This window comes from Gordionus sp. m RMFG-2023, chromosome 2, assembly GCF_954871325.1.
Source record: "Gordionus sp. m RMFG-2023 chromosome 2, tfGorSpeb1-WG-v2, whole genome shotgun sequence".
Classification (NCBI taxonomy): Eukaryota; Metazoa; Nematomorpha; class Gordioida; order Chordodea; family Parachordodidae; genus Gordionus; species Gordionus sp. m RMFG-2023.
In genome coordinates, this window is record NC_088776.1 from 4,820,198 (window position 1) to 4,847,899 (window position 27,702).

The 27,702-nt window shown below is 28.3% G+C and overlaps 3 protein-coding genes across 5 annotated transcripts; 1 reads left to right on the forward strand and 2 right to left on the reverse strand.

Annotated features, from left to right (window-relative positions):
* Window positions 1-6,952: 6,952 nt before the first annotated feature.
* Window positions 6,953-19,085, reverse strand: LOC135925584 (kelch-like protein 5). 3 transcript variants are annotated; one of them, XM_065460987.1, is made up of 11 exons: window positions 19,024-19,085; window positions 13,293-13,736; window positions 12,698-12,955; window positions 12,352-12,548; window positions 11,171-11,383; window positions 10,847-11,039; window positions 10,115-10,531; window positions 9,514-9,676; window positions 8,508-8,720; window positions 8,030-8,204; window positions 6,953-7,333 (listed from the first exon to the last, which is right to left on the reverse strand). In XM_065460987.1, exons 2-11 carry the CDS (start codon window positions 13,456-13,458, stop codon window positions 7,097-7,099), a joined length of 2,232 nt encoding a protein of 743 aa, XP_065317059.1. In that variant the 5' UTR covers window positions 13,459-13,736; window positions 19,024-19,085; the 3' UTR covers window positions 6,953-7,096. The 3 variants fall into 3 exon arrangements, with proteins under 3 accessions (XP_065317059.1, XP_065317061.1, XP_065317060.1); XM_065460989.1 differs by having other exon boundaries at window positions 13,293-13,527; window positions 19,024-19,040; XM_065460988.1 differs by lacking the exon at window positions 19,024-19,085 and adding an exon at window positions 18,667-18,807.
* Window positions 17,021-18,988, forward strand: LOC135923998 (uncharacterized). Its single transcript, XM_065459042.1, has 4 exons — window positions 17,021-18,149; window positions 18,209-18,533; window positions 18,578-18,650; window positions 18,698-18,988. Exons 1-4 carry the CDS (start codon window positions 17,183-17,185, stop codon window positions 18,986-18,988), a joined length of 1,656 nt encoding a protein of 551 aa, XP_065315114.1. The 5' UTR covers window positions 17,021-17,182.
* Window positions 19,086-22,212: 3,127 nt separating the features above from the next.
* LOC135924861 (small ribosomal subunit protein uS17m-like) lies at window positions 22,213-25,573 on the reverse strand. Its single transcript, XM_065459987.1, has 3 exons — window positions 25,319-25,573; window positions 24,920-25,057; window positions 22,213-22,388 (listed from the first exon to the last, which is right to left on the reverse strand). The coding sequence occupies exons 1-3, from the start codon at window positions 25,520-25,522 to the stop codon at window positions 22,224-22,226; spliced, it is 507 nt and encodes a 168-aa protein (XP_065316059.1). The 5' UTR covers window positions 25,523-25,573; the 3' UTR covers window positions 22,213-22,223.
* Between the last annotated feature and the right edge of the window lie 2,129 nt (window positions 25,574-27,702).

Consider the following 27,702-nt stretch of genomic DNA (forward strand, 5'->3'; position numbering starts at 1 on the left):
TAATTCTTGCTTATAGATTGTGTCATTTTTGTTATATCTTATGTTTATAGGCGGTGGCGTTACTAGGATAGGGATTTTAAAAAGACGGTTCGATTAAAATTTTAGCCAAAATTTTAGCCAAAATAATAATGTGCCGGCATGAAGATTTTGCTCTTAGATGGTAGAATGGTCTGCACTTCTATTTGCCATATCTCGAGACTTACGCAATATTATTTTTGGCAAAAATCATAATTGGGTCGTATAGGACTTTTTTAAAATACATTATATTTTTAGAAGTTTTTTTTCGATTTTGTGCAACCATGAAATCCCCCGCTGGACTGAAAAGTTTTAGTAATGTCGCCTTGTGGAGTTATAAATGCGTAAATAACATTTTCTTTCAGAAATTAAATATATATATATATATATAAATAAAATATTAAATATACATCAATCTTAATCGCATACATCCGTACAATACGTTGAGAGACGCGGTAGAAGTATCGTTAAATACACTGGAAGAGTTCACATTAGTGAGCTTCAAAAAAATAAATAAATATATTTTTTAGATTTTGCCAAAAAAAAATTATAAAGGCAATTTTAAATTACAAAAAAGGATTTTTTTAAAGGTTTAAAAAGTAAGAGAATAAAAAAACGAAAAAAACAAAACAAAATAAAAAATTAAAAAAAAAAATGTTTCGATTTGATTTCATTAAAACGATAATTCTATCTATATATATCCCGTAATTCCTGATCACCCTCCTATCCTCCATTTTTTTTAATAGCATTTGTTAGGCATCCAAGTCTTTCTTTCTTTCTTTTTTCTTTCTTATTTTTCTTTTGAATTCTTTTGGTATCCCTTACATTAAAAATAATAGTCATAATTTATTTTTTTAAAGTTAGCCAAAAATTCGACGAACTTAATCGACTCCTAAAATGTGGCATACCTTTTATATCCTTTTTTGGTTCACTTTCTCAAAATACCGCCACCGACCACGCAACCAGGCAATAAATTTGATTATTGTTAGGGCTCTCCGCTTCAGCCAATATTTCATCAACGTTGAAGCCAGTAGGACTTAATTTTGGAGACATTATTGGGTCAGATACTCATTCTATGGAGCAACGGAATACATGTAGCATGGGATTCTACATGCGCTGCTTTTTTGCATCATCCTAGTCCAAATTCTTTGGTTAGAGCTGAAATTAAAGACCATTATACATATATAGTAACATTCCTCATATCATTTTAATACCCAATGTTTCCGATGCAATAGGTGATTTCGGATCAAGAACATACTATTTCTTCAAAAATACTTGGCAAAGAAAGGCACGGGGTGATCTATAAGAAATTTTTTTTTTAAAAATTACATCAAACCAATTTCAATTGAAATATGTAGGTTCACATAACATACCAACCGTGCTATTACCATAGAGACATATCCTCTAACGATTTTTTAAACATATTTTTTTTCTCGCTATTTAGATAGTATAATATTTATAAAAAACGGAACACGAATCATAATTTATAGTTATAATAATAATTTAATTAAAAATTTATATAATATAAATATTATAAAGAAAGAGAAAATTTGTGAATATCTTCATCTAAAAAGTAGCAATGTCTTTGCGCCTTCGCGGTTTTTGTTTTTGTCATCACTTTATACTGCCTTTTATCGCCTGAGGTCCCAACGTATATTTTTCTGATATAGTTTATATATTTTATAAATCGAAATCGTTTTTAAAACAAATAAAATATAACGGATTCCCATAAAAGAAAAAAAAATATCATAAGATTTTTTTATTTTAACGGGGCTATGAACCCTCCTCCTAAAATAAGGAGGGGTTCAGGTTTTGGTTCAGTTAAATATTTCTAAACTAGGTTCGGTGTCAGGGTCCGGGGTTCATGGTCTATAAAAAATCGAATACTCTAAATATTTTATTAAAAAAATATATAACAGTAAAAAAAAGAATTTATCGTAATGAATCAAATTTGGTTAATAATCTATTTTTAAAGATAATTTTCTGAAACATTTTTTTTAATATACACAAATCAATTTTTTATTAAATTAAAATTTGAGATTAAATATCAAATAATTTATAATTCTATTTTTAGTTAATAATGAAAAAACAAATATTTACTTGCTTATAGGGATGAGACCAATACCAATATAATATTGGTTTACAATATCAATATAAACCAACATATAATTAAATATTAGTATTGGTTGTAAGACCAATATCAATTACCTAAATATATTGGTTTGATATATTGTTTAAATACAATTGAACCAATACCAATATTAAAACTAGATAAATTCATAAATTTACTTGGTTTTATCGTGGATGATTATATCGTGGTATATTTTTTTACTTTCATTGCATATACTTAAATTGGGTATTTCTTTCAAATACTAACTTTTCTGTACGGCGATATCTATATTGGTGTTATTTATAATTATATATTTTTAAAATGGAAGTAAATTATCTACATAATATCTATTAATTTTATCTATTCATTTAGGATATTATAATGAATAAAGATCAAATATAGTTAATAAATATAGATAAAGCTGATGATACTAATAATAATAGCGATAATGAACAAGAAGAATCATCAATATCTAATAAATACTGCAAAAATCTGGGAATTTTATAAGAGTTGAGATAACAAAAAAACAGGCTATTTATAATAATGACAAAATTGTCACTTCCCGATTTTGTAACCTCAGAATTATGGACAAATCCATCCACCCATCATTATATATAGGAAATGTGAACAAATAAATATTATCAATAAAAAAATTAACACAATAAAATCATTTTTTAGTTAATAATATAAAAAAATTAATTTAAATCATTTAATGATAAACTTTTTTATTCAAAATAATTTAAATTTTAACCAATAATAATTTAAATTTTAACCAATATCATTATAAAATATACCAATATAAACAAATACCAATACAAGAAATAGAAAATATTGTTTTTAAACCAATAACAATATTTTAGACCCAATACCAATGCCAATAACAATATTTTGTTTATCTTGGGTTTTTAATATTGTTTCCCAGCCCTACTCGTTTATTATTGCTCATATTTTATTTTTTTCATTTTTAAAATATAACAAATATGTATCCATAAGAGGGCGTTAAATGCGTAAATATGAAAATATCGTCTTTGGAACGCTTTTTTTTATATAAGGGTATAAATACATGCGGAATACCTAAAATTTTCTTAAAAAAGATAGGTATCTTTGACATTTAATATGAGTGTTAAACATTATCCTAAATGACATTTAATATGAGTGTTAAACATTATCCTAAAATATAATTTGAAAATACTATGATTTGACCGAATGCCGAGCTCAAATCCGACCACTTACTAAATATTCAATTGACCAAATTTGCTAGTAATATCAATTGATAAATGTTTATTTTTTGTTTTATATATCTATAAATACGTGTAAAACATCATCCCAAAAAATATTTTATAAATATCGTGATTTGACCGATAACCAATTTGAAACCGGTCCAATAACTAAATACTGCATTGGGTGTTATGCATAGAAAATATTTATATAGATAAAACAAAGATGAACATATTTCATTTTATATTAATAGCAAATTTGGTCGATCGAATATTTAGTAAGTGGTCGGTTTTGAGCTCGGCATTCGGTCAAATCATAATTTTTTTAAGATATTTATTAGGGTATCCCTAACGCCTAGATGTACACTTATAAACCAAAAATGAAGAGATTTTTATCAATAACGCCGGCAATATGCGTCTTACAAATTTTCGATTATTTCTAGATTCTAAACCTGCTTATAAACTAAAGGTCAAAGAAACCTATCTTTTTCAATTTTAGGTTTTCCGCTTCTATATATAAAAAAAGCGCTAACCAGATATCATTCCGGTTTCCAATGATGATATTTTCATATTTATGCATTTAACGCCCTCTTATGGATATATATTTATTAAATTTTTAAATTGTAAATTTGAGTTGTAATAAGCATATAAATATTTTTTTTTCCCCATTAATATTAAGTAAAAAATAGAAATATAAATTATTTGATATTTAAGCTAAATTTTTTATTTAATAAAAATTGTTTTATTTAAAAAAATTTTTTATAAGCGAATTATAATGATACATACAAAAAATAGGATTATTAAAATTAAAACACTGATTTTTCTATGCCCTATCTTTGACAATGTATTGCAAAAAGTATATTTAATAAAGCAATTTTAACTTGTGATTTCAAAAATAATGAAAATATTTTTAATGAACTTGAAATTTTAAAATAGGATTGATTTTGGTTTAGGTTCAGTAAGATATCGAAGGTTCTGGTTTATAGGGTTCAGCTTCTAGATTCCCAGCCCCGATTATAAATAAAAGATATATGCTGCCTAATTTATCTACAAATAAATAAAATTTAATATATTTTTTTTTCGATTGTAAAGAAAAAAATATGCCACTTATTGGCTTATATCCTACAATTGGTTGATTTATTGGACTAATTTGGCTGCTCAAATTTTTGGTTTGTTTACCACTTTTAGTCGGGTCGGAAGAAAGAAACTCGACTAATCAACAATACTAAAGGCCAGCTTTGCTTTAAACAATTTTATTTAACCCTATAGATCCTTATAGAACCTCCTTCCCCACCTTCTCATTATTATAATTCGCTAAATTTAATTATTATTAGTATCTACTAATTTTCTTTTCGTTAATGCACTTTTTACGAAGATATGACTATCATTGCTAACCTTCCATTGCTTCGAGATGTATCACAGATCGTAAGCGAATACTTGACAATGTGTGAAGGCTTTAAATAATAATTAAATAAATTCGAATAATTATTTAGTTTAGTTTTACAAAAATAAATTTTGAGCTTTTTCATTCGTTCGTTCTTTCGTTTTCATAGTCAGTTTATTGATGTCTCCTAATATGTTCCTGAAACTCTCATATAATATATAATACAATATAATTACATTCCCACATAATTACTATTTATGTAACATTTGATTAATCTCCTTATGGTGAAAAGGAATGAGGAATTAAGGAAACATAAAACTCATTCGAAAGCAGACTCAGCATCCTCCAATTATTCAAGGCAACAGGAATGCTACCAAACATCGTATGCCCTGTTCTAAGATTTTTTGGTAGCTAAATATATAAAAGAATATACAACAAATAACGAGTCGGTTAAACAAGTATGTTCATAACTTATATATTGATTTTTAAAAAAATTCATAAGAAATATTAGCCATAAGGGGAAATGTGCTTAGATTAATAACACATTGTTACATGTCTACTGTTAAGTAGAAAAGGCATTGTCGCCCATGCATTACCGAGAAGATCGACAACTGCAAAAAGATATTTACACGAAATGTTACCTGAAAAACACTAGTAGTGAAAAAAAAACATTATCGCTGTATTTTCATTAATATATTATCGCCAAAGCGTTATGGCGATGCATTTCCTCAATAAAAATGGATAGCTAAAACATTATCGCGAATGAATTTACGCTAGGTGAATATATTATATCAGTAGAATGTATTATAGCAAAAATGTTACTTCTAAAAGCGACCTACAGCTAATAGATTTTTTTTTTTAATTTCACTGATGGGTTAGTTATATGCATCTGATTATATCAACGGGTAGCCACCGTTATTCCCCAGTTTCGGTAAAAATTAAGGAAAACTTTTATATTTATTAACTAATATTATTATAATCCTAAAGGATATCAGGCCTTTTAGCTTATAAGAATAATAGCAATGTTTAAGAGTAGATACATTCGCTTGTAATGGTACCGCGATAATTTTTCGCAATGAATACGCGGTAATCTACCCGTAATACATTCGCAATAATGTTATTAGCGATGATATCCATTTCGACATTGCTGCTTACAATTTCGCAGTGTCTAAGATAAGGTAAGATGTATAGTTAGTTCATCAAATCTCTAAAAAAAATATAACATTTTAAAATGCGAAATAAATTTTCATTTTCATGCTCAAATTTAATAAAATATTGGAATTATTCCAAAGAATTGTGTTATTTTTCGTTTGGAAACGTTGATAATGATAAACAGAATATTTTTTTAAAAATTAGAAGTCCTTAGAAAGAGTTAAACTTATATCATGGCTGCCACGGTTGTTAAGCTATTAGTTCCCAGCGTCTTCATGGAAGGGGTGGGCATGCCTAGTTTTACATCCTAATCTTAGGAGTATGCCTCTCCCATAAAATATATATGGAGACAAATTGTTCTTACACCCTCCCACCCCCTTTGCTTGGTATAGGCACTGCTAGTCTATAAAGCCAAATTTTATATTATTAATTAACAGTAGTGATTTATTTAAAAAAAATATATAGTGTCTTTTTTTTACACCAGCTAATAATTATTGAAAAAAGGATATTATGTGACTAAAAAAAGGGAGCTATATATGATATTTCATAAGGAAGTATGTGTTTTTTTTTGAAAAAGAATAATCATCTATATAAAAGTAATAGAAAAAAGAAAAATTTTATTAATTTTTTCGGAGGTTTAAAGTCTATCACGGACCGGTAGAAAAATTATAAAATCATAGTCTTACTTGACGGCATCCGAGAAAATGATCGACACGAACCTTTCTGCTCAAGGCTCCAAACGTTTCTGTTCAAGGCTCCAAACATTTTTGCTCAAGACTCAAAACATTTCTATTCAAGGCTCCAAAGCATTTCTGCTCAAAACTCCAAACATTTCTGTTCAAGGCTCTAATTCTGCTCAAGACTCCAAGCATTTCTGCTCAAGGCTCTAAGCATTTCTGCTCAAGGCTCCAAATATTTCTGTTCAAGGCATATCATCATCTTTGAAATAAAATCAAGCTACTTATTTATTTTATAAAAGAAAACTAAGATTTAAAAACCCCTTTTAATAATATATTATTTTATTTTATGAAAATAACATGATATACGGAGCTTTTTTTTAAAAAAAATATATATTATCCAAAGCTGTACTATATAAATAAAAAATCAATGCATAAAATGAGATGACAAGACAAAACTTTATATAAAAAAAAATACATTAGGTTTTAAATTAATATAAATATAATTGCAAGGAATAAAATAATATAAAGTATCTTTTTTTTAAGGAATTCTGTCCATCAATTCTGTAATCAAGGATAGACTCCCTACGGTAAATGTTTGCGAATTGATGATATCCTCTTCCTCCTTAGAAGCTTTGTTATTATTGTTCCTAATGTTATTGCCGTGGTCAAGAATATTTGCATTTTCTCCCTGGATTCTGTATAGGCAATTCGTTTGTTGTTCGGGAGGTAAGCATACCAAACAAGTGCCCGCTCTTTCCGATTTCAATGGAGCTACCTTTATATAAATATATAAAAATTTATTATAAGATAATGATATATTTTCTCAATGAGCAAAGTTATGGAGTTTTAAATACAAAAAAAAAATTAACATTTAAACGAGCAAAAAATTTAAATCCGTTTGCCGAGCTAAAACATAAGTGATATATCTAATTATAAATGACAAATAATGATAAATGTAAGTTTATCAACATCGACACCAATATTTTTTACAACTTTAATTTGAATAATTTGTAAAATTTCACCAGTGTTCAATATTCTTAGGTACAGCTCGGGTCTGAGCCGATTTTTACTATTCCGCCAATTTTTTGATAAATTCGTATCACGCAAATTAATCCCTTAAATCAAACAATCATAATAAGAGATTTCCAGTCCCCTCCCCTACTTGAGAATTTTCCCGAGTAAAAAAAATAGTATAATAAAAAAAACAGTCTAAGAAAAAATATTCGTTGTTGAAACAATATGTGAAACCACTGAACCGACTAATCAGACTAACCCAGCTCATAGTCTATTCGGGTCGTGTTTTTTGGCCCCGATTCGTTGTTACACCGACTAAGCTGCTGACAATTTAACAACATTACCTGCATCTAGGATAAGAAGGTGTATCTCTTATCCTTGGAATTCAATACATATTTGATATAATACTCTTCTTATGAGACTTTTAACGTAGTTATATATAATCCCCTCCCCTTACTTCTGTCCATTGATTGACGTAAGGATCGTATATTTCGACGGATTTCAGGTATTCGAAGCCATCGTAGCCCCCTACAGCTAAAATGCGGTCTTGGCCCAAAGAACAAAGACCTACGGCATCCCTGGCGACTTTCATTCTATTAACCGTGGTCCAAGTATCGGTTTGAGGATCGTATCTAACACAAATTTTATTTTTTAGTTTATATTGTTTTTTGTTTGTGTAGTGATTAACTCCAGTGAAGGTCAACCGGACCGGTTCACAGACCATTCCACAATTCACAAATTTTATTAAAGAGTGGTCAACATTAAGATCGAGTTTAGGAACCAAATGAAATCCTAATTTATTTTGACTGCCAAAATAATTCCAGTCTTTATCTGGTGTTAGCCAAACTTTTTTCTTATCACCCATCCACTTCATCCTTGCTTTCCCCCCCCCCCTCAGTTTGTTTGTTGATTTTTTGGGGGTAAAAAAAAAGAACCTTTCGACTGATCGGTAAAAAGTGGCGTTGAGCGATTTGTGAGAACTCTTGTGGCCTCCGGCCACATAAATATGGCCCGCTACGGTAGCGGTCCCAGCACTCCCTCTAGGTTCGGCCATGCTAGCCAGGTGGCACCATTTGTCCCTATGAAGATCGTAACGCTCGCAAGAGCGCAAACAATTGTTCCCGTCTCGACCGCCTATCGCATAGAGCCTACAAAAAGTTTGTTTTATTTTACATTTTAAAAATTTACGATTTAATATTTTATACTTATTTTTCATATACAATACAACGATGCAAGTATTATATCTTTAATCTAATTTCGCCAGATAATATCAAACAATCTGTTCTGGATGATAGGTTTCAATCATATCTCTAGTCCTTGGTGTCGTGATTGACGGGGTTCAATCACGAAGAGGGGGAGGAAAAAGAAGACGAAGGCGAAAGAAAAAAAGATTATTTTTAGTTTTCGTTACGTCATTCTTATTATAAACATTTTTTTTTTGTGTTAATAATTTGAGATGTCATGATTACCTTATTTGGGAATAGAATTTATTATTATTGTAAAATTGAATATATTTTTAGATAGGGATTTTTTTATTATTATTATTTTATTTTTTTTTAATTATAAAATTCATTTTCTTGTTTTTGTGAATTGTTTTATGCAAATAAAGTTAAAATAAAAAACCAGTCTCTAGTTATTCTATTATTCATAAATTTGAGGGATCATAATTCTAATATTCGTAAAAAGAGGTCACATCGGCAATACTTGGCATAATAAATTCTTTTTAAAGTCAAACATTAAGCTGCTCCGTCTCTTCTACTATTTTATTGTAAAATCACGTGACGCAAAAAAGTGTAGTTTTTTTTATCTTTTCTCTCTTACATTATTTTTTGAGAAACTAGAAATATACTTGCCCGACTAAAAAAAATTGCGAAATGTATAGTAAGGCAAACTGTTTTTTTTAAATGATCTTATTGGTCCAAAAAATTAAAATATAATAACTTGTTATCCAAGGCCACTACGCTAACCGTACTACGGGCCAAGTTCATCTGAGCCACAAAACTCCAGGTCTTGGCTTGGGGGTCGTATCTTTCCACGGTGTTAAGATAACTCCACCCGTCGTGACCGCCAACGGCGTATATAAGACCACCTAGCGTAGCAACGCCTGAAACATGAATTAAAAAAATTTTTCAATATAATAAAAAAATTTCTGGTAGTAAATAAGAGTAAAGAACAGTTTTTCCTCTGTAATGAATCAGTTTAGAAATATAAAACGCTAATTTATTTAGATTATTTTTTCTTTCTAGCCTCGATGATCATATAAATTATCATAAAAAATAGTTTTAAAAGTTCTATATCAATCAAACTTTATAAGTAGTATAAGTTTGTTATTTCAAAAAAAAGACAAGTTTGTCAGCATAAAATATAGCACTAAATTACATAATAACGGAATATGAATTTCTTGCATATCAACAATATATAATTCAAAATAATCCTTAATTTGCATTACATTACATTGTAATCCTTCCATTAAAAACACACAAGAAAAAGAATATTCTTAAAGAAAGAAAGACTTATTTTTCAAAATTGATAAGCACTCCACCTAATCCGTGCCTAGGAGTTATCATTCCAGCGCATGATTCATTCGTAGCCATTTCGTTAGGTCTATCGCTTCTTACCCTGGTACTGACCTCGTTCGTATAGTCATACTCCGCGTCACGAAAACCGCTCGTTCTCATGTCGTAACACTCCACGGAACTCAGCGTTTTGAGTCCATCGCGACCGCCTATGAGGTATATCTTGCCGGCACTGTAAACGGCCCCGAATTGGAGTCGTTTGTTGGAGGATAAAAAGGCTGGAGGCATAATTTGAGTCGAAGAAGCATGGAGCGAGGTTGCCATATTGAACGAGGTGGATAAATTGGAAGGATTCGATTCCGAAATGGGTGGGCAGTTCTGGCGAGTGGGGTATTTGGTCCATTCGTTTTTTCGGTAATCGTAAATTTCCACGCCGGTAGAGTCTGAACGTATTTTAACAAAGCATTTTTTTCTTATTATTAGAGTGAATAGTCGATTTTTTTAATATAGGCATAATGTATATGTTTTTTTAGAACCTTTTTAAGCGTGACTGGTGGAGTAAAAAAATATAAAGAGAATAATAATAAAAAATCTTAGTATCACCCATAACGGTTTCAAATTTATTTACATTCTATATCTGTAATAAAATAATGACCTTACAAATTAATCACCAGCTGATTTTCGATTTGTTTTTTTTGTTTATTTTATAAAAGATATATTATTACGACAATCAATTAGGGCATTTAATAAACAATAACTTCGACTGATATCCATACCGCCAATAGCGTAAACAGTGCCAATCGTGCCTTTCCTGGCGATCATTTTTTTAGGATTTTGTCCCAGAACCTTCCTCGACGGTAACAAGTTATATATCAGAGCTTCCATGATGAGCTTCTGGCATTCGGGATCTTGATTGAGGAGCGGTTCCATTTCGACATTTTCGCCTATAAACTTTTGTAAGCGCGAGTGCAGTAAGTTTGATATTAAGTTTAAATAATTTTTGAACATAAATCTCCTCAAAAAAAATGTGTTGAATATTAAAATTGAATTAATAAAAATTCTATCTTCAAAAAAAAATAAACTTGAGGTGATAACTGAGACAGTTTGATGGAACCCATCAGCTGGGATATATGCACTCCCCTTTTGGCCACATCGTGTCTAACCCAATTCATCATGGCTTTGAACACGCTTTCCTCGTGCGTTATATTTAATTCTTCGCTTCTCAGCAGTGATAGGATTTGTTCGAAAGGTAGCAATAAAAACTCTTGCGTTTTTACGACGTGTAAAAAATTGTCCTACAGTGAAAAAAAAAATTATGAAAATTTTTTAAAAGTAAGGTTAAAAAATAAAAAATTGTAATTTCATGCTACAAATCGTTTATAATTATGTTTCTCGGGGGAATTTAAAAATGATAAAAGCATGATAGACTATAAAAGAGAGTTATGATGGAGGTTCGATCGGGTTAAGTTGGTTCGGTTAAGTTCATGCAGAACTCTAATGATTGAATAAGAAACCAAATTGGTATAGAGGTAAAAATTTTTCAATGAAACTAGCTTAGGCGTAATGTGTTTAAACCTTTTTTTTTATTGAGCTTCTAGAAAAAGTGTATTAGGCATTCTGACCATAATCAATGCATATACGAAAGAGTTTTAGGAACAATTATAAAATATCATGAGTATGTACTTGAATTTCTAAAAAAAAGTCACCTGTTCTCAATTACATCTGTCAAGTTAGAGCTAAGAAAAATATATTTAAATTTATAGAAGATTGTCTGCTCTTTAGTTTTAACCTCAACAAGTGAAGTAAAAGCATTTAATTGAAAGAGAATAGAAAAAAAAAGAATTAGCACATTTAGTATTTGGTAACCTAGCGGAATTAGAATTATCGAGTCAAAAATGGAAAATAGTTGTAGTACCGTATTTAAGGGAGGAAGATAAGAGGTGATTACCCGCCAAAAGTCAATATAATATATTCTAATGTCAGTAACCCTATTAATAAAATAGGATACTGATCTATCTCAATAATTAACTCCTACATTTTTTTGAGGAATAATTTATTCAGGTTCAGAAATTTAAAATTGTTTGGTTGGGTATTTTGAGACCGCGGTCCTAACAGAGACCGATTTATGGCGAGCCAATCGAACCCGGGGTGGGTTCGAACCTCTTTTCAAAAAATCGGTTTTCGGTTAAGTTCTTGTTATCAAAATTCCGGCTACAGAACCCTAGGATTTATATATAATATAAGAGGTGATTTAATATTGTACGATGATGAAATTTTCAGAGATTTTGTACAATTTGCTACAACACTGAGAATCGGCGAAGGCTCTGATACCGCAACAGTTCAGGGGGTTAAGTCTCTCGATCAAAAAATTGCAACATGCTTGAACCAAATCTGGAAGTTGAAGAAGATTCGCGGTCGACAAGATTTTTTCAACGTTTTCTTCTTTGATTTCGATGAAACCTTGGAAGGGAAGGGGGGGGGGAGGAATGGAGAGTTGAGAAAAAAAATCACTAATATCAATGATCCGCTACGAATATAATCACGAATTTTTTTCCTTATTATTAATCAAATTCTTATCATTCCTATAATATAATTAGGTTAATTCTTACCGCTATACATGTAATCCACAACGAGGGACAATACGGCGGACTCGACTCCCCCGATCTCCACCCGGTACTGGTTGGCTTCTAAATGCTGCGCGCGACCAAACATGGCGGCGAAATAGTCCGAGCACGAAGCCAGTACTAGTTTGTGAGCCGGAGCCACGTATTTTCTAGGAGAGTCTTGAATTGTAAAATCCCTCCCCGAGTGACTATTATCTGTATCGTTATTGAGCGAGAAGCCTTCTGTTACCTTATTCGCTGGGTCTTTTAATCGACGTGATTGGTTGAGTTTTATTTGAAACAATACAGAAAAAAAATATTTAATAGTTGAAATTATTCTTGAATCAACTTGACCGAAATATTTTAATTCTCGCCAAAATTGGAAAAAAAACCTTTTTTTTTACTTTAGCTTTTGAAACCAAAAAAAAATTATCTTTATATTTCATTGAAATTTTAATTTATTGTGTAATTGAAACCTGAAAAATAAATTAAACCGGAAATACACCGAACCAACATTTTCAGTATTAGTTTCGGCTAAAAAATGGTATCGGTATATGATAAGTAATTTAAATTGACATGAATATGAATATAGAAATGGTACCTCCTTCTGCGGGGCCTATGGTTGTCGAATCATCTATAGCCACGAGCTGCACGTCACACAAAATGGCGGAAGCCCGAAAGGCGCGCATTTTCCTAAATTTACGCGTTACGTGATCCGGCGGAGCGTGATAAGTTTCCCCTAATTCGTCGCAGGATGATTCGTTCATCGGAAAATTGGAAGCGCAGAGAATTTTGGAATTTTTTTTTAGGATTTATGGCAGTGGAAAGTATTCATTCTTATATAATCATCATTGGGGGTGAGGGGCGAGATAAAAATATTTCTAGATTGACAGGTATCTATCAATGAAATGATTCATTTCGGGATAAATAATGATTCGCGAATAATTTAATTCAGTACGGGGAGCCCATAATTTCGGAAAAGCAATTGCCACGCGCCACCGCATTAAAAATGGGTAGTAGCATTTGTTCACTAAATAAGCGATTTCTTAATTCGGATTATAAAAATAATGTATTTCCTGTCGTTTCAAATTTTTTTTTTTTTTAAATTAATAAGTTTATTTTATTCCAAATCCAAATAGAAAAGGCTGGCACATATATATGTATATATATTTTTTTTAAAAAAACTAATTTTTACTTTTAAAAATATATTTTAAAACAAAAATCGATATTGTCTCCTCTAAAAAAATATGTATTTGATCAAAACCAAAAGTTACGATTAGCCACGAATAGAAATGTGCTGACCTGAAGGTTCACGAAATTTAATCGCGTTTAAAATTATTTTAAGAATTCGTAATTAGGAAATGAGGGGGAAAGTCAAAAAAAAATTGATATTTTATATTTCATATAATAATAATAATTTTTATAGACCGAATTTATATCTAAGCTTTTGTCCGAGCGACAATGTACTCAAGAATCGATAAATCTGTGTAAATATTGATATTTTTTTTTAAAAAAAGGAAAAAGTTAGCCATTTTCAGGCAAGACTATGCGCGTTATATTATATAAGTAGTTAATTTCTTAATTTAGATATATTCTCCGGCGGTTGTATCTAGGTTCTTAGAAAATTCTAGGAGATTTATACAAAAAAATATTGCTATATGGGTGTTAAGAAGAGCAGTTTTGCGATAAAGGGGGATAAGAATTTGGAGGGAATAACTAAGGGCATCAAAGAGAGTCACAAAAATAAAGAGCAAAAAAAAAAGTGATTAAATAACCGAAAGCATTTCCTAAAATATCTTTTCACGATTTTTTAATATATATATATATATACTAAAAAAAAATATTACCGGGGTGGCCTAGCGGGTTAATAGGCGATTGGTGTTTTTAAATATTTAAATATATATATATATAATATAATGGCATCAATTAAGCTTAGCTTAGAGCCTATCCCAGAAAAGGGGTAAATAAATTTTAGCTTGAAACTCATCACCCTAATCCTTAAAAGATTTTAGTCTAAAGAGTGGCTCAACCTTGAGGGAGGCTAGGGGGGGGAGGAACGTTGATGCATCATGGCATATATAATTTTTTTATGCCTTTTTAAGCAAATATTCTTAAATCGATTCACAAACCTTTGTACCATTTGCGGAAGAAAGAAAGAAAATAAGCTTTAAAAAAAATAAAAACATGCCCAAACTATAATTTTAGAAAAATTTAAAAACTCCTAAAAGTTTTTAAACTTATCGAATTTGTTTTTTTTTTTTAAAAAAAAGGGGAATTTGGACATAGCTTTCTTAACAAATTTATCAGTGACCTGCAGGCCTAAGCAGGGCCCGGGTACACGAACCGGACCTAAAAAAATATTTTTAAATACCCGGGTCACCCTTGTTTAAAAATGAGATTATCTTTTTATTTATCCGTCGATTCAAAAATTTTAAGTGAGTTCTAAAAAAAAAATAGGATTTATCTTTGAAAATTTCATTATCGTCTGCGTTCTTATTTCTTTAATTTCTAAATATTCCTTTTTAAGATAAGAAGTAAGTTATTTATATTACATTTTTATATGATATTGCAAAGAGAAGAATAAAAAAGGTGTATTGAAAAAGCAAACCTATTCGCGTTTTTTTTAAATGGTTGCTAACGCCCAAACGGTAATTTTATCAATTTTAAAAGATCGCTATTATTATCTAAAAAAAAACTAAAAAGAAATATAATATAAAAATACGGGCTGGGCCTGAAAATATAGGAACCGGGCCGGGCTCGAAAATATTTTTAAAATAAAACCGGGCCGTGCCGTGCAAATGGTACCTATGTAGGTTTAGGATTTATTCGTCATATCACACATACACTTTAAAAACAAGCAAGACTACTTTTAATATAAAAATCAATAATAAAAGTGTTAACAAAAATTATAGGTTATTTTGTGTACCCCCTTTTTCGTTGGTTCTTAATCTAAGGGTTACTTACACTAATTTATATTTATAATTTATATGACAAAAAATAAAATAATATTAACAAAATATTATTTTATTTATTTTATTTTTTCTAGAGGATAGAAAAATCGAAAATAAAATTATATTTATTAAAAAATATATATAAATTTGCGGGATTAATTTTGTTGGGTGGGTAAAAAATCTCTCATTAACCCCCTCCCCTCATACATAGTTAACGCGAATTCGCCGCAAATTATATAAAATACGCCGTATTGTTTTTCCCCGCGGCCACTTGGCAGCGAATTCGTTCTAACCGCGATCGCGCAGTGTAAAGGAACCTATAATCCGCAAGATAAGAAAAGGCAAGATTTAATAGACCAATCATTTACTTAGGTTATAAAGACTCATATAAAGATTTTTAAAACTCCCGGGAAAATTAGTGGGTATTTTTATATTTAAAAAAAGAAAAAATTGTTTTTAAAAAATTTTAAACGCAAAATTTATCGAAAAATTTAATATATTCTAAGCTATAAAAATTATAGTAACCTTATTATTAAGAATTTATATTTTTTTAAAAAAGAAAAATGCTACAGCTGTAAATGATGGCAATATTCGCTGTTTTTTTCATAAAAAAAAATAATTTCTACTTACTCTTTTTCCTCGTGGATCGACTTGAAAACTTGAGGCCCGAGCAGAAAAGTCTTGGACCTTAAAAAAAACTCGGCTAAAGTCGCTTTTAAAAGTCGGCTCTCAAATGGAGCGATTTATCTTACTTAAGAATTATCTCATCATCACAACTGGAAATATAATCTTTTTCCGGTGAGGAGAAGTGATAAATTTTCGGGATTAAAAAAAACAATTTTGCTAGTTTACGAAAATGGATGCCAATTAGATTCCCCATAATCCGCCAAAGCTCATAAAACACTTTAATAAGGTTCGTTCCTTTTTTTTCTTTCAACTTTTATTAAACTGGTTAGGAAGAAATATATATTTATATATTAATTTCCTATTTCTCTCGTGTGTATCGTATAAATTTATTAATATAAACGACAAAAAAAACCAAAATAAAAAAATGAAATTTATAGTGATTTTGTTAATTTATTTTATATATAAAAAAATAGAAAGAAAGAAAAAATTATATATTTTAGCTACATTTTTTTTCTCACTTTATATTTTTTATTTTTTTTGGAAAAACCAATGAATAATAAATTTTTTTTATCCTCTAAAAAAAACGAAAATTTTTTTATTATTATTTGGGGGAAAGGAGAAAAATAAAATAAAACCATTAAAATGAAAATAAAGATTGATTTTTTTTGGTATTAGGGAACAAAATAAAAAATAATTTTTTTTTTGGTAATTTTTCATTATTTTGCCTTTTTGATAACAAAAAAAAATTAAATTAAATATAAAAGAGTCAGTCATATTATAAATAATTGATGCTAAAAGGAAGAGAAAAACTATTCCCATCAAATCCAAAAAATTGGGAATTAATAAAATAATTTTTTTTTTCATTAACACTAAATCATTAAAAATTATCGAAAAATATTTTGAAGAATTACAAATGAGGCTAAATATTCTGAGCATATCAGTCAAACTGATGACCATTATTGCCACTTGTATACATGGCCAGTGGTCACCAAATGAAAGAGGCTCAAAACATGGCCAGGTTGAAACTGGGTGCAACCTTACCTGCGAAATGGACAAATTGGTTACCTTTAACAATGTTAGAGATATGATTTTCAGAAAAACTTTTGGGACAAGAATAAGGTCTCGAAAGTGTGTCAATATTAAATTCGTTCCCAAGATGGGCAGCAATTTTGCCAAACATAATTCTAGCATGGGTGACTACAAAAATAGTAATGGCCATTATAGTGAAAATGAAAATACTTCGATAAGGCATACCTGCAGAGATGTCATGAGATGGACTAACAGAACAAGGGGCCATAAAAAAAATCGGAGAAGCCACAGAGATGATGACAGTAATTCCAGGTATCATTCTTCTGAAAGGTATGTATCTCAGATCATCAGTGATAAAGTTGATAATAGATATCTAATGGATAAAAATTTTCAGAACAATAATGGCTTTAAAATTGGAATACTGGATGATAGCGGAGCTAGAATAAATAGTGCTACAATGATATGTGATGATTATTCAGTGGTATCAAGAATAGAATCCTGTTTGCATGAATTTGGGGAAGTAGGAAAATCGGTGTTAAAGGGTCAAAGTGCATACCAGATGAAACATATGTGCTTGAAATATATTTCTGGAATGGATTGCATGATGACAATTATAAAGGATTGCCCCGATCTTGGCCCAGGAGATGATGCTAAAGTTCTACTTGATACACTTCAGTTATTATGTGTTTATAATAGGAGCTTATGGAGAAAAAATGGTTTCCATGCTAATGAATTAAAAAATTTGGGTAGAGAGGAAGATAAACAAAAGCAAATAATATTAACTAATAGAATTGATAAGCAAAAAATTTCTGTCAAAAAGATGAGAAATCAACCTCAACCTAATGATTTGAGTATGAAAAATTTTATATTCCATAATTTATTATGTAGCATAATTTTTTGTAAAATAAAGCAGTAGATTTTAAAGAATACAAACTGAATAATGGTAAACGGAATGTAGTTTTAACAAAAGATAACACAAATTACAAAAATTTGAATAATCATAATAATAATCCAATTGCAAAAACAGAAACTAGTGCATATTATTTAGAATTTGGAAGATGTTATAGAAAAAACAAAAGAGAAACAATGAAATGTATAGATCATTTTGAACATTTTGTAAAACAGATATATGAAAGATTCATGAAAGTAATCAATGATGAATCACTATATCATGAAGCTAAGGAGATTGAAAATACATTTTATAATTTATCTTACCCAAGGAAAAAAACGAAAAGGTATATATTATATTAATTTTAATAACAAAAATAAATACTAACAGAAATCAAATTACTGGTAATTATTATAAATCAGAGTCATTTGATAATAGAGAATTATTAATTAAGAATATGCAAGTAAAATTATATATGCCTTTGATTCTCTTGATAGTTGTAGAATGTAGAATAAAAAGTGCACAATGATAAATGAAATGTCAAAATGTATTTATAATTCAATAAATAATGAATGTGGGCACAAGGCGGCCTCATTAATGGTCAAATTATCCCTCAATATTGTCCCAAATGCAAAAGATATTAAGTGTAATTATGTGAATCATCATCTTTATCAATTTAAAGAACTCGACAGCATTAGATCATTAAATTATAATTCACATTCCTCAAAGATCATGCTAAACCATATATTTTTCGCATTTCATTTATTTATTTTATTTTATATAAATATAAATATAATATAACAGCATATAAAATCTTAAAATAAGGTGTTATTTACCTGTCATATGTTTTTTTTTCATTCATATCTTTTTAAAATAAATAAATTAATTAATTTTTTATAGATGGCGTATTTGATATTTTTCATATAGATTTAAATATATTTTATATTATTAATATAAAAAATTTTTAATTAAATTAATAAAAATTAAATCTAATAGATATTGAGCTGCGTCTAGTAGTGTTGTTAAAAAGCTCGATTGATTCGATTTTTAAAACGACCCGATTAGGATTTTAGTCAAAATAATAATATAAAAGCCTGAAGAATTTGCTCATCGATGGCAGAAATGCTTGGACATATATTTGCCAAATCTCGATGCTTAAATTATATTATTTTAATCGGGCTGTTTTTAAAAATCAACCCTTTATAAGTAACTAGCGTTTCGAATTATCCAAATACTTAGTTGCGTAATTTTAAGTAGTATTTTTAAAAGGTAAGTAACGCAGAAAAACGTTTATGAATTGTTTTTTTTTAATTTAATCCTATTAATTTAATATTTGCATATTTGATAATATATATATAAAAAAAATTTTTTATTAAAAATAGTCATCCTACTCTGTTTAAGGCCATGAATCCTTAAATAATTTAAAATTATAAAAATATTATTTCGAATCTGATATTTTGTTTAATCAGAATTGAGATTGTTATCTTTTGGCTTTTATGGCTAATTTGTTTGATTGGGGATGTAACTTTCCTAAGTGAGTAGTTCGTTACCACAATGGGTATAAATATATTTAAGTTGATTAGATGTAAAGATTTTTGGATTTTCCTTTTTTCTATACTTAATGGATCGTAATTATTATTTAATGGGGCAAAAATGTCTATACATGAGAAATCCCAATATAAGATTCTATTTCCACGGGCATTAATGTATGCCCATCAGGCCGCCAGTTATTAATAACTGAAGTATCCCAAGGTTGGAGATGTGAAGGCACGCCGGCTTTAAATAATGAATCTTAAATTATTTTATTAATTCTTTCTTGCCTTACATATTTGCATCGGTTCATAAGAAAATGGAGTGGAAGTTTAGTTATTGAATCAATCATCATCCCACATTTTTTATACTTGTAGGGTGGAAATATGTCTAAGCCAAGCCTGATATTTAACGCATATCTAAATTCTTTATTTGTCAAAAGATATTTATTTAACGTACATGGATAAGCTTCTAACCATTCGTAGCCTGATTTATCCATTAAAAATCAAAGAAGATTAGTACACCGCTGTGTGTCATTGTTTGAGAGTAGATAATGGACGGAGCGGCACTCGATTGCAACATTCCAATTGTTCTTAAAAATGTTAACGACCAGTAGAGTGAAGTTAAAAGGTTTAGTTTATTTGAGAATTATATTTTTATTTCTTAATAAAGATAAAAATAAAAGAAACTAAAGCAAGAGGTAATGCTGATCATAAGCCAACACGGTTAGATTTTGTTGATAGAGTGGTCTGTAACTATTTAGTGAAATTTAAGGTTGACTATATTCCCATATATCGATTTAAATAAGTATGGTGAGTAATAAATAGGCACCAGATGATTTGAAGCAGAATTGTATTTTGAGAATATTAAAAAAAATAAGTGCTTGAGAATATTTTCTTTATAATTAAGATTAGTCAGATTATGTTCCAAAATGTTTGAATACATGGATATCGGTGATCCGAGAACAAAAATTTTATCTTTTGCCACACGAGTAAAATTTGTAATTGAGTATATTTCTCATTTATAATTTAAGGACAAATTTAATTGTTAAAAATTTAAAATGACGAATATCTACAGCTTTAACTATTTCACTGATAGTCACATTTGAAATGCTTTATTTGAAATTTGGGACAAAACCTCAGAACTTCAATTTGCATTATAAGACTTACATATGTTTGTTAATCTGATTCTCAAATTTTAATAGTCTTCACTCATCTTATTTTCTATGAAATTAAAAAATAAAAAGTTGTAATTAGCCCAAGTGTTTGATCAGTCTTCATGTGGCGTTGGTATGGGGAGGAAGCAGAATTTGCACCTCAGTTTGAAATCATCTTTTCCAGCATCTCAAGCAAATGTACTATGCCACTACCTTTGTGGGAATATCTAATTTTTATAGAAATCTTTTAGAATTACCAAAACAAACATTATAAAATATTTAAACAATGTTTCTAAAATGAATACTAAATAGTTATATAGATACAATTCGGTCTTAAAGTATGTCAACGTTAAAATTTCATAAAAGCCCCAATTTATTTTTAAATTTTGGTTGCATCTCTTTTTCTTCTTGGTAGAAACACATGATGGGGAGCTATTGCATAAAACTTTATAATTTTAAATATTATCTTATATAAAATTTGTCTTACTATAATATAATTAGGTTTATAATATTATAGTTATAGTACAAATTATTATTTAATGTAACATAATAATATTGAGTTATATAATTATCAATGGTCAATAAATTATCATTTATTTTACAAGAAAACTAAATTTTAAGCTAAGAAAACTTTATTGAAGTTAAATAAAGTTGAATCTAAAATTTGGCTAGGGGTAGGTAGGCATCAGTTTTTTAGGAGGGGGTTGGGGCAATTTTGACTTTAGTATTCATTCATATTTTTCAAATATCGTGGCCGAAGTTCAATTTTTTTATGAGGGTAGGGTACATTTTGAAGGGGGGTTTGCCTTCAGCCTATTTTTTTTATGTACACTCTGGATTTTCTAATGATTTCTATAGGGCTTAAATTAGGACTACTTACACTACTAATTATTCTTTGGTATTTATATTGATATTTTATGTAAAATTATATTCCTATCTATAAATATTTTTAAATTGGATTGTTGAAAGTATAGTATGTCAATGAAAGCTAAAATATTCGAATTCCCGGAGGAAAAATAAAATAAAAATGATGTTTATTTTAAAAAAACATTAGGGAGAGGTACAATTCCAATTCAAAATTAATTTCAAAATAAACCTGTTCATGTCTAACTAATTGAGTTCCGGTGCGAATGCCAGAATTACTCATTTACAATGACAATCAACTTATTATTTAAATATCGAATAGAGCGTTCAAATGATCTGGCAACGTTTACGAGAAACACGTGGAGGGTTATCAAATTATAACACGATTTTATTTCTTCTTTTTTCTTTTCAAATAACAATACATTTTTTTTTCCAAACTAAATTTAATGATTTATAAAAAAATAATATATATATATAAATTTTTTTTTAATCAATTGAGTGCATATGTGAAAATTTGTAGCCTTTGGATGTAAAATCTTTGGCTTGTGTGTTACGTATTATATCGTGAATCTTTTTGTTATCTTCATTTTCATCTCTGAAATTGATACCTTCGACTTTTCTACCCGAAATAGGGTCAATCATGTTTCCAAACTGATAATATTTGAATATATATATATACATAAAAATATTGTGAAAAAAATAAATAATTTCTTATCTACTTGTTCAATTGCGATGAGTAGTGTTGTTAAACGGCTCGATTTGAGCCGATTTTTAAAAACGGCTAACTCAATATTTTAGCTAGAAAAATATTGCCTAAGCCTGGAGACTTCGCTAACAGATGTATAATCTATGACCAAAATCTTCAGTAATGTGTAATATTTTTCTGGCTAAAATATTGAGTTAGCCGTTTAATAACACTAGTGATGAGAATTGAGGAAATTTTCAAAAAAAAATAAATTCGAATCTAAGCGACAATGTGTTATTTTTCAACTTTTAAATCATATTTTGAAGGCGTTTTTTTTTAAATTTAAAAATTGGATTATACAGAAAATGTATTCTATCATGTTTGGAATACCTACCCTAAGTAATTCAGATAATTTTAATCACGAACTTTCGAACTTAATATAATTTATATTAAATTTTTCCATAGTTTTTTCTATAAATTTAGAAATGACTCGAAATTTAAAGGTAAAATTATCTACAATTCATAAGTTAGGTATTCTAAACATGCTGGAATTTATTCGGTAAAAATCAGATTTATAGATTTAAAAAAAAACGCGCTATAAAATGTTTTCAATTGAAAAAAATAACACATTATCACATAGTTATTTTTTCAATTTTAATAACTTTTTGAGCGGATTTTTTCCGAAGATGTATTCCATCATGTTTGGAATATTTACCCTACGAATTTAAGATAATTTTGCCATGAGCTTCATATTAATTTATATTAGAATTTTCCATATATTTTTCATATAAAATTATAAATGAAGTTAACGTTAAAATTATCTACAATGCGTAAGATAGGTATTCGAAACATGCTACAGTTGCCCAATTTAATAAGGCATATAGATAATAATTAGGAATTTGATTAACTCAAAAATTTTGGTTAAATTAGGGAGTTTCCCGAATTATCCAAAAGCACATATTAGACAGATTTGACTCTGTACATAAATTTTTTTTAAAAAATTTGAATATAATAGAAAATGGCGATTTTAAAGATATATATAAGTTTTGTTATTAATTTGAAAATTCATAGTATATCGATATTAAATATTTATTTTTTTACTTTGGAATTAATCTTACTTATAAAAAATTATCTGAAATACTAACTTTTTATTTGGAATTCTTATCAAAAATATTGAAAGCTCTTTTTAATTTAGAATTAAATCACAGCTAATATAATGGAGCAAATATTTTCAAATCGTTATTGATAATTTTATTTGATTATTGAAGCCTTCTATTTACTTTTATTAAAAAAACCGGTTTTAGGTCGATTTTTCAAGATGGCCCAATTAAGATTTTATATTATGTAAGCATCTAGATTTTGACAAATAGATCTCCAAGCATTTCTGCCAGCTATGAGCAAAATCCTTAGGTTTACATAATGTTATTTGGGTTATAATCTTAATTGGGCCATTTTTTTAAATCGATCAGAATCGGGCTTTTTAATAACACTACTTCCATCTAATATGGTTAAATGACAAGTAGGGGATGTGAAGACACTTCAAGATACTCCATATAAATATCTTATATATACCATAATATCTTAACTCAGTGGAACTGGAATCCATATCTTCAAGTTCTATATCATTTTCTTCCAAAAAATTAATCAGTTACATTTCCAGTATAAACATTACTAATTTTAATAAAATAGAATGAAGCAGATAAGATCTTAATTCTTTTCTCTAACTTGGATCATAGAATTAATATTTAAAGCAATAAATATTATATATATATATATATAAACTAAAAGTATTTGTATTTATTTGAAATATTATATTTTTTAGGATTTAAATACAATGAATTTTTCAGATATATATAAAAAAGGTATTTGTATTTAGTATTTTAAATACAAGTATTTGCTATACTGCTCAACCCTGATTGCAAGACTATTAATAACTTCATTTATCAAAATGATATTTAATTAAACAATTGTAAAATAACTTGTCTGTTTCAAGATTATTTCTCAAAATTCTAATTTATTTTATGAGCACTTAAAAAAGTTTTAAACTTAGGAATAATTCTAAGCAAACTTAGACTAAAAGGGGTTCTGGTTTCAGTTTTTCAAATATAATTCTGGTTCTCAGAAATGAAATGTTCCTAGGAATTTCAGGTTCCAAACTATATTAATAAGCATTGTAGAACAATATACAAATCTTATAAAATGAATAACATAAAATTTTAAACAATATACAAAATGGTTTCTGGAAATTTTAAATGGGTTCTGGTTAGAGTAATTCTTTGCTTTCCATGCTATGGTTCTTAGATTTGTCAGAGATCAAAGGTTCCAGGTAAAAGATTAAAACTATGTTAATCCACACAACCTGATATCAGTCCAAAATTGATCCAGTAACCAATATTAGTCATTGAATCAGTTTTGAGTAAATATAAGATAGGTAAAAAATTTAATATTTTGTAAATCAACATAGCCTTATAAAAACCATTCATTATATATATATTACTTGATACAATACTTCCTGTAAGGCGAATGCAACATCCTTTGCATATGGTTTGTCCAATTTTTTTATTAAAACAACATCTCCTTCATTAGCCATTTTTTGAGGATCGTATGCTAATAATGTTTCTTTTTCATCAAAATACTTGATGTGAAAAAATATATTTCATATAATAAAAAATAACTTCTAAATTTTATTTTACATTTAGAAATGTAGTTTTTATTTTATGTTTTAAAACAAAGTTTAACAAAAAATCTGTTTATATATAAGAAAAATAATATAAAATTGCTTGAATAACTACTTGTAATGTATAAATTAATTTTAAGAAATCAAAGAGTCAAGTGTAAATTGATTAAAACAAAGATAAAATATCTTACTATCAAATATTATATATGAATATAGTACCATATTTAAAAAATCATCCATGATCAATTTTGTGCATTCGACGTTGTAAATTTCCGGAGTTTTCAAATCTCTTGGTCCAACTACCCCAATACCAACACCCAATTGGCTTATAGCCTCAATAACTTTTCCTTTCCAAGGCTCCCAGATCAATTTTCTTCTAACCCATTTTAAATTTTTATAGGCTTTATATATAGGTGTTTTCATTTTTAAGGCGTTTAATGGAAAAACCAAAAAGAAACATATGTTTATGTGAGTATAAAAAAAATTTTCTCTTTATAATTCAGTTATTTTGAAACACTAATAAATTATTTAGAAAATATTTCTAGTGATCGAAATCTGAATTTAGCCAAAGTGTTTAATACAGTTTTGCACCAAGCAAATTCCTATATTTCATTCATGAATTTTTTTATTCTACATCGTCAAAAATAATTTTGTATGGGCCAGGTGATTTTTACGCCTTTTCTTGTGTAATATATATTTATAGAAAAAATTATTCAATTTTTCCATTTTGATGGTATATTCTATATATATTATAACTATAAATTTTAATAAATTAGTCATTAAAAATATGATTTAGACATAAATATTATTAAGCATACTCAACATTGGCGTATTTATCCAAAGGGTCATAAACCAGGCTTTGTCTTCCTCCCCCCCCCCCCCAATAAAAAAAAATTTTTTTTTTAATTATTTATTTAGAAAGGTTTTAATTTAAAAATTAATTAAAATATAAACGACAACATAATAAAATATATTAAAAAAGAAAAATGAAAATAATATATATATTTTATATATAAAAATTTTATATAAAAACATTAAAAAAATAGCTATGAAATTAAAAAAAGGTGGTATAGACCATTCCAATACCATCAGGTCTTAGAGCGTTATCATTTCAAGAGTGAATGAGATATTTACTTTTTTGAGGGCAGCTAGGAAATAATTATGATTAGATTTAAGAAAATATGTCACCGAAAGCATAGAATTTTTAATCAAAATAAAAAAAACAGTGAGGAAAAAATATATTTAACGATTTTTTGTAATATTTATACTTTTTTTCTACTATATATAATGTGATTTTTAAGATCATTTGTAATTTTAATTTTTTTAAAACGAAATCTGTTTTCTCAAAATTATGATAGCTAGATATTGGCAATTTAACTCTATTTTTTATTATTAATAAATTGATTTTGTGATAAAAGTTGCATAATTATGGACAGAGGAACTAAGTGACAGATAATTCAGTTGACTCCTAAAAAAGAGGAACTTTAAGGAATAAAAATGTAGTTAAATTTAGGATTATTTATTAATTTTCAAATTAATATTTATAAAATATAACAAACAAAAGAGATACAGAGGTCAGTAGACGAGATGAGTGTGTAAAAATAATTGGTGGATGCGGCAAAAACACATGCAATTAAATATGTTATAAAAATATTTTTCCAAAAACGGAGGCAATCTGACGAGGGAAAGGTATGATATTATGACCAAGTGTTTATATTTGCGAACTTTTAAATATTAAGTTAAGATACAACCTCTTTTGAAAAAATTGTATTTCTTATGTAATATTCGATCTTAGATAATTTTTTATGAAAAAACAAATATATTAAAAATAAATTTAATTCTAACTTTACTACTTTAAAAGTGGCTACTTTTCTAATTGCCGCGGGCAAATATCTGTAAACTCATATTTCCCGACGCTAGCCTGAGCCGATAAAATCAAACCTAAGTTGAAATTTAGACGACTTTAAGATGTTTTTATCTAATACCTTAGTTTTATTAAAATAATTACTAATTATTTTAAAAAAATTTGAAAATATTATTAATTTTATAAGTGAGAACTTTTCCAATTTCCAACCACCTGTTGATATTAGTTTTTTTTTGTTTAGTTTTTTATTATATTATTTTCAACAAACAAAATTGATGAATAAATGATTTTAATTTAACATCTAGTCTGCTAAGTTAGATCCTAAATAAAAATTAAGAAAGTATTTATCTATTTAATCCTTGCCTTTTTCTATTAGTTATCGCAACATTCCCCCCTACCTTTAAAGAAAAAGAAAAATTATACAGTCTGATAACAAGATAGAACATCTAAATCATTAGAAGCGGCTTCCTAAACCAGAAATATCTTATCAGAAGAATTAAAAGTTTTTATACGACTACTTTTATGACATATAATTCTTAAGTGTACAATACTAGTCACCTAAGGGAGAAAGGGCGCAACACCATAGGCTTAGCCAGGATTTTCTTAAAGGGGGATTGCACTTTTTTTATATGATTTGCCTTTGGCTTATATCATATTTCTTAAACGCCATTTTTGGTTTATCACATTTATTTTATATAATAATGCTTTTTAACAAAAATAAAGTGAAAAATAGTCATTA

Coding starts and splice junctions, on each gene's coding strand:
- LOC135923998 (XM_065459042.1), top strand. CDS start 17,183: ATGAGGCTAAATATTCTGAGCATATCAGTCAAACTGATGACCATTATT. Junction 18,150..18,208: donor ACCTCAACCTAATGATTTGA/GTATGAAAAATT, acceptor TGTAAAATAAAG/CAGTAGATTTTAAAGAATAC. Junction 18,534..18,577: donor CCAAGGAAAAAAACGAAAAG/GTATATATTATA, acceptor AAATACTAACAG/AAATCAAATTACTGGTAATT.
- LOC135924861 (XM_065459987.1), bottom strand. CDS start 25,522: ATGAAAACACCTATATATAAAGCCTATAAAAATTTAAAATGGGTTAGA. Junction 25,058..25,318: donor TGGATGATTTTTTAAATATG/GTACTATATTCA, acceptor TTTCACATCAAG/TATTTTGATGAAAAAGAAAC. Junction 22,389..24,919: donor TACAGGAAGTATTGTATCAA/GTAATATATATA, acceptor AAATATTATCAG/TTTGGAAACATGATTGACCC.
- LOC135925584 (XM_065460987.1), bottom strand. CDS start 13,458: ATGAACGAATCATCCTGCGACGAATTAGGGGAAACTTATCACGCTCCG. Junction 11,384..12,351: donor TCTCTGAAAATTTCATCATC/GTACAATATTAA, acceptor TTTTCACTGTAG/GACAATTTTTTACACGTCGT. Junction 8,721..9,513: donor GTAGTGGCCTTGGATAACAA/GTTATTATATTT, acceptor AACTTTTTGTAG/GCTCTATGCGATAGGCGGTC.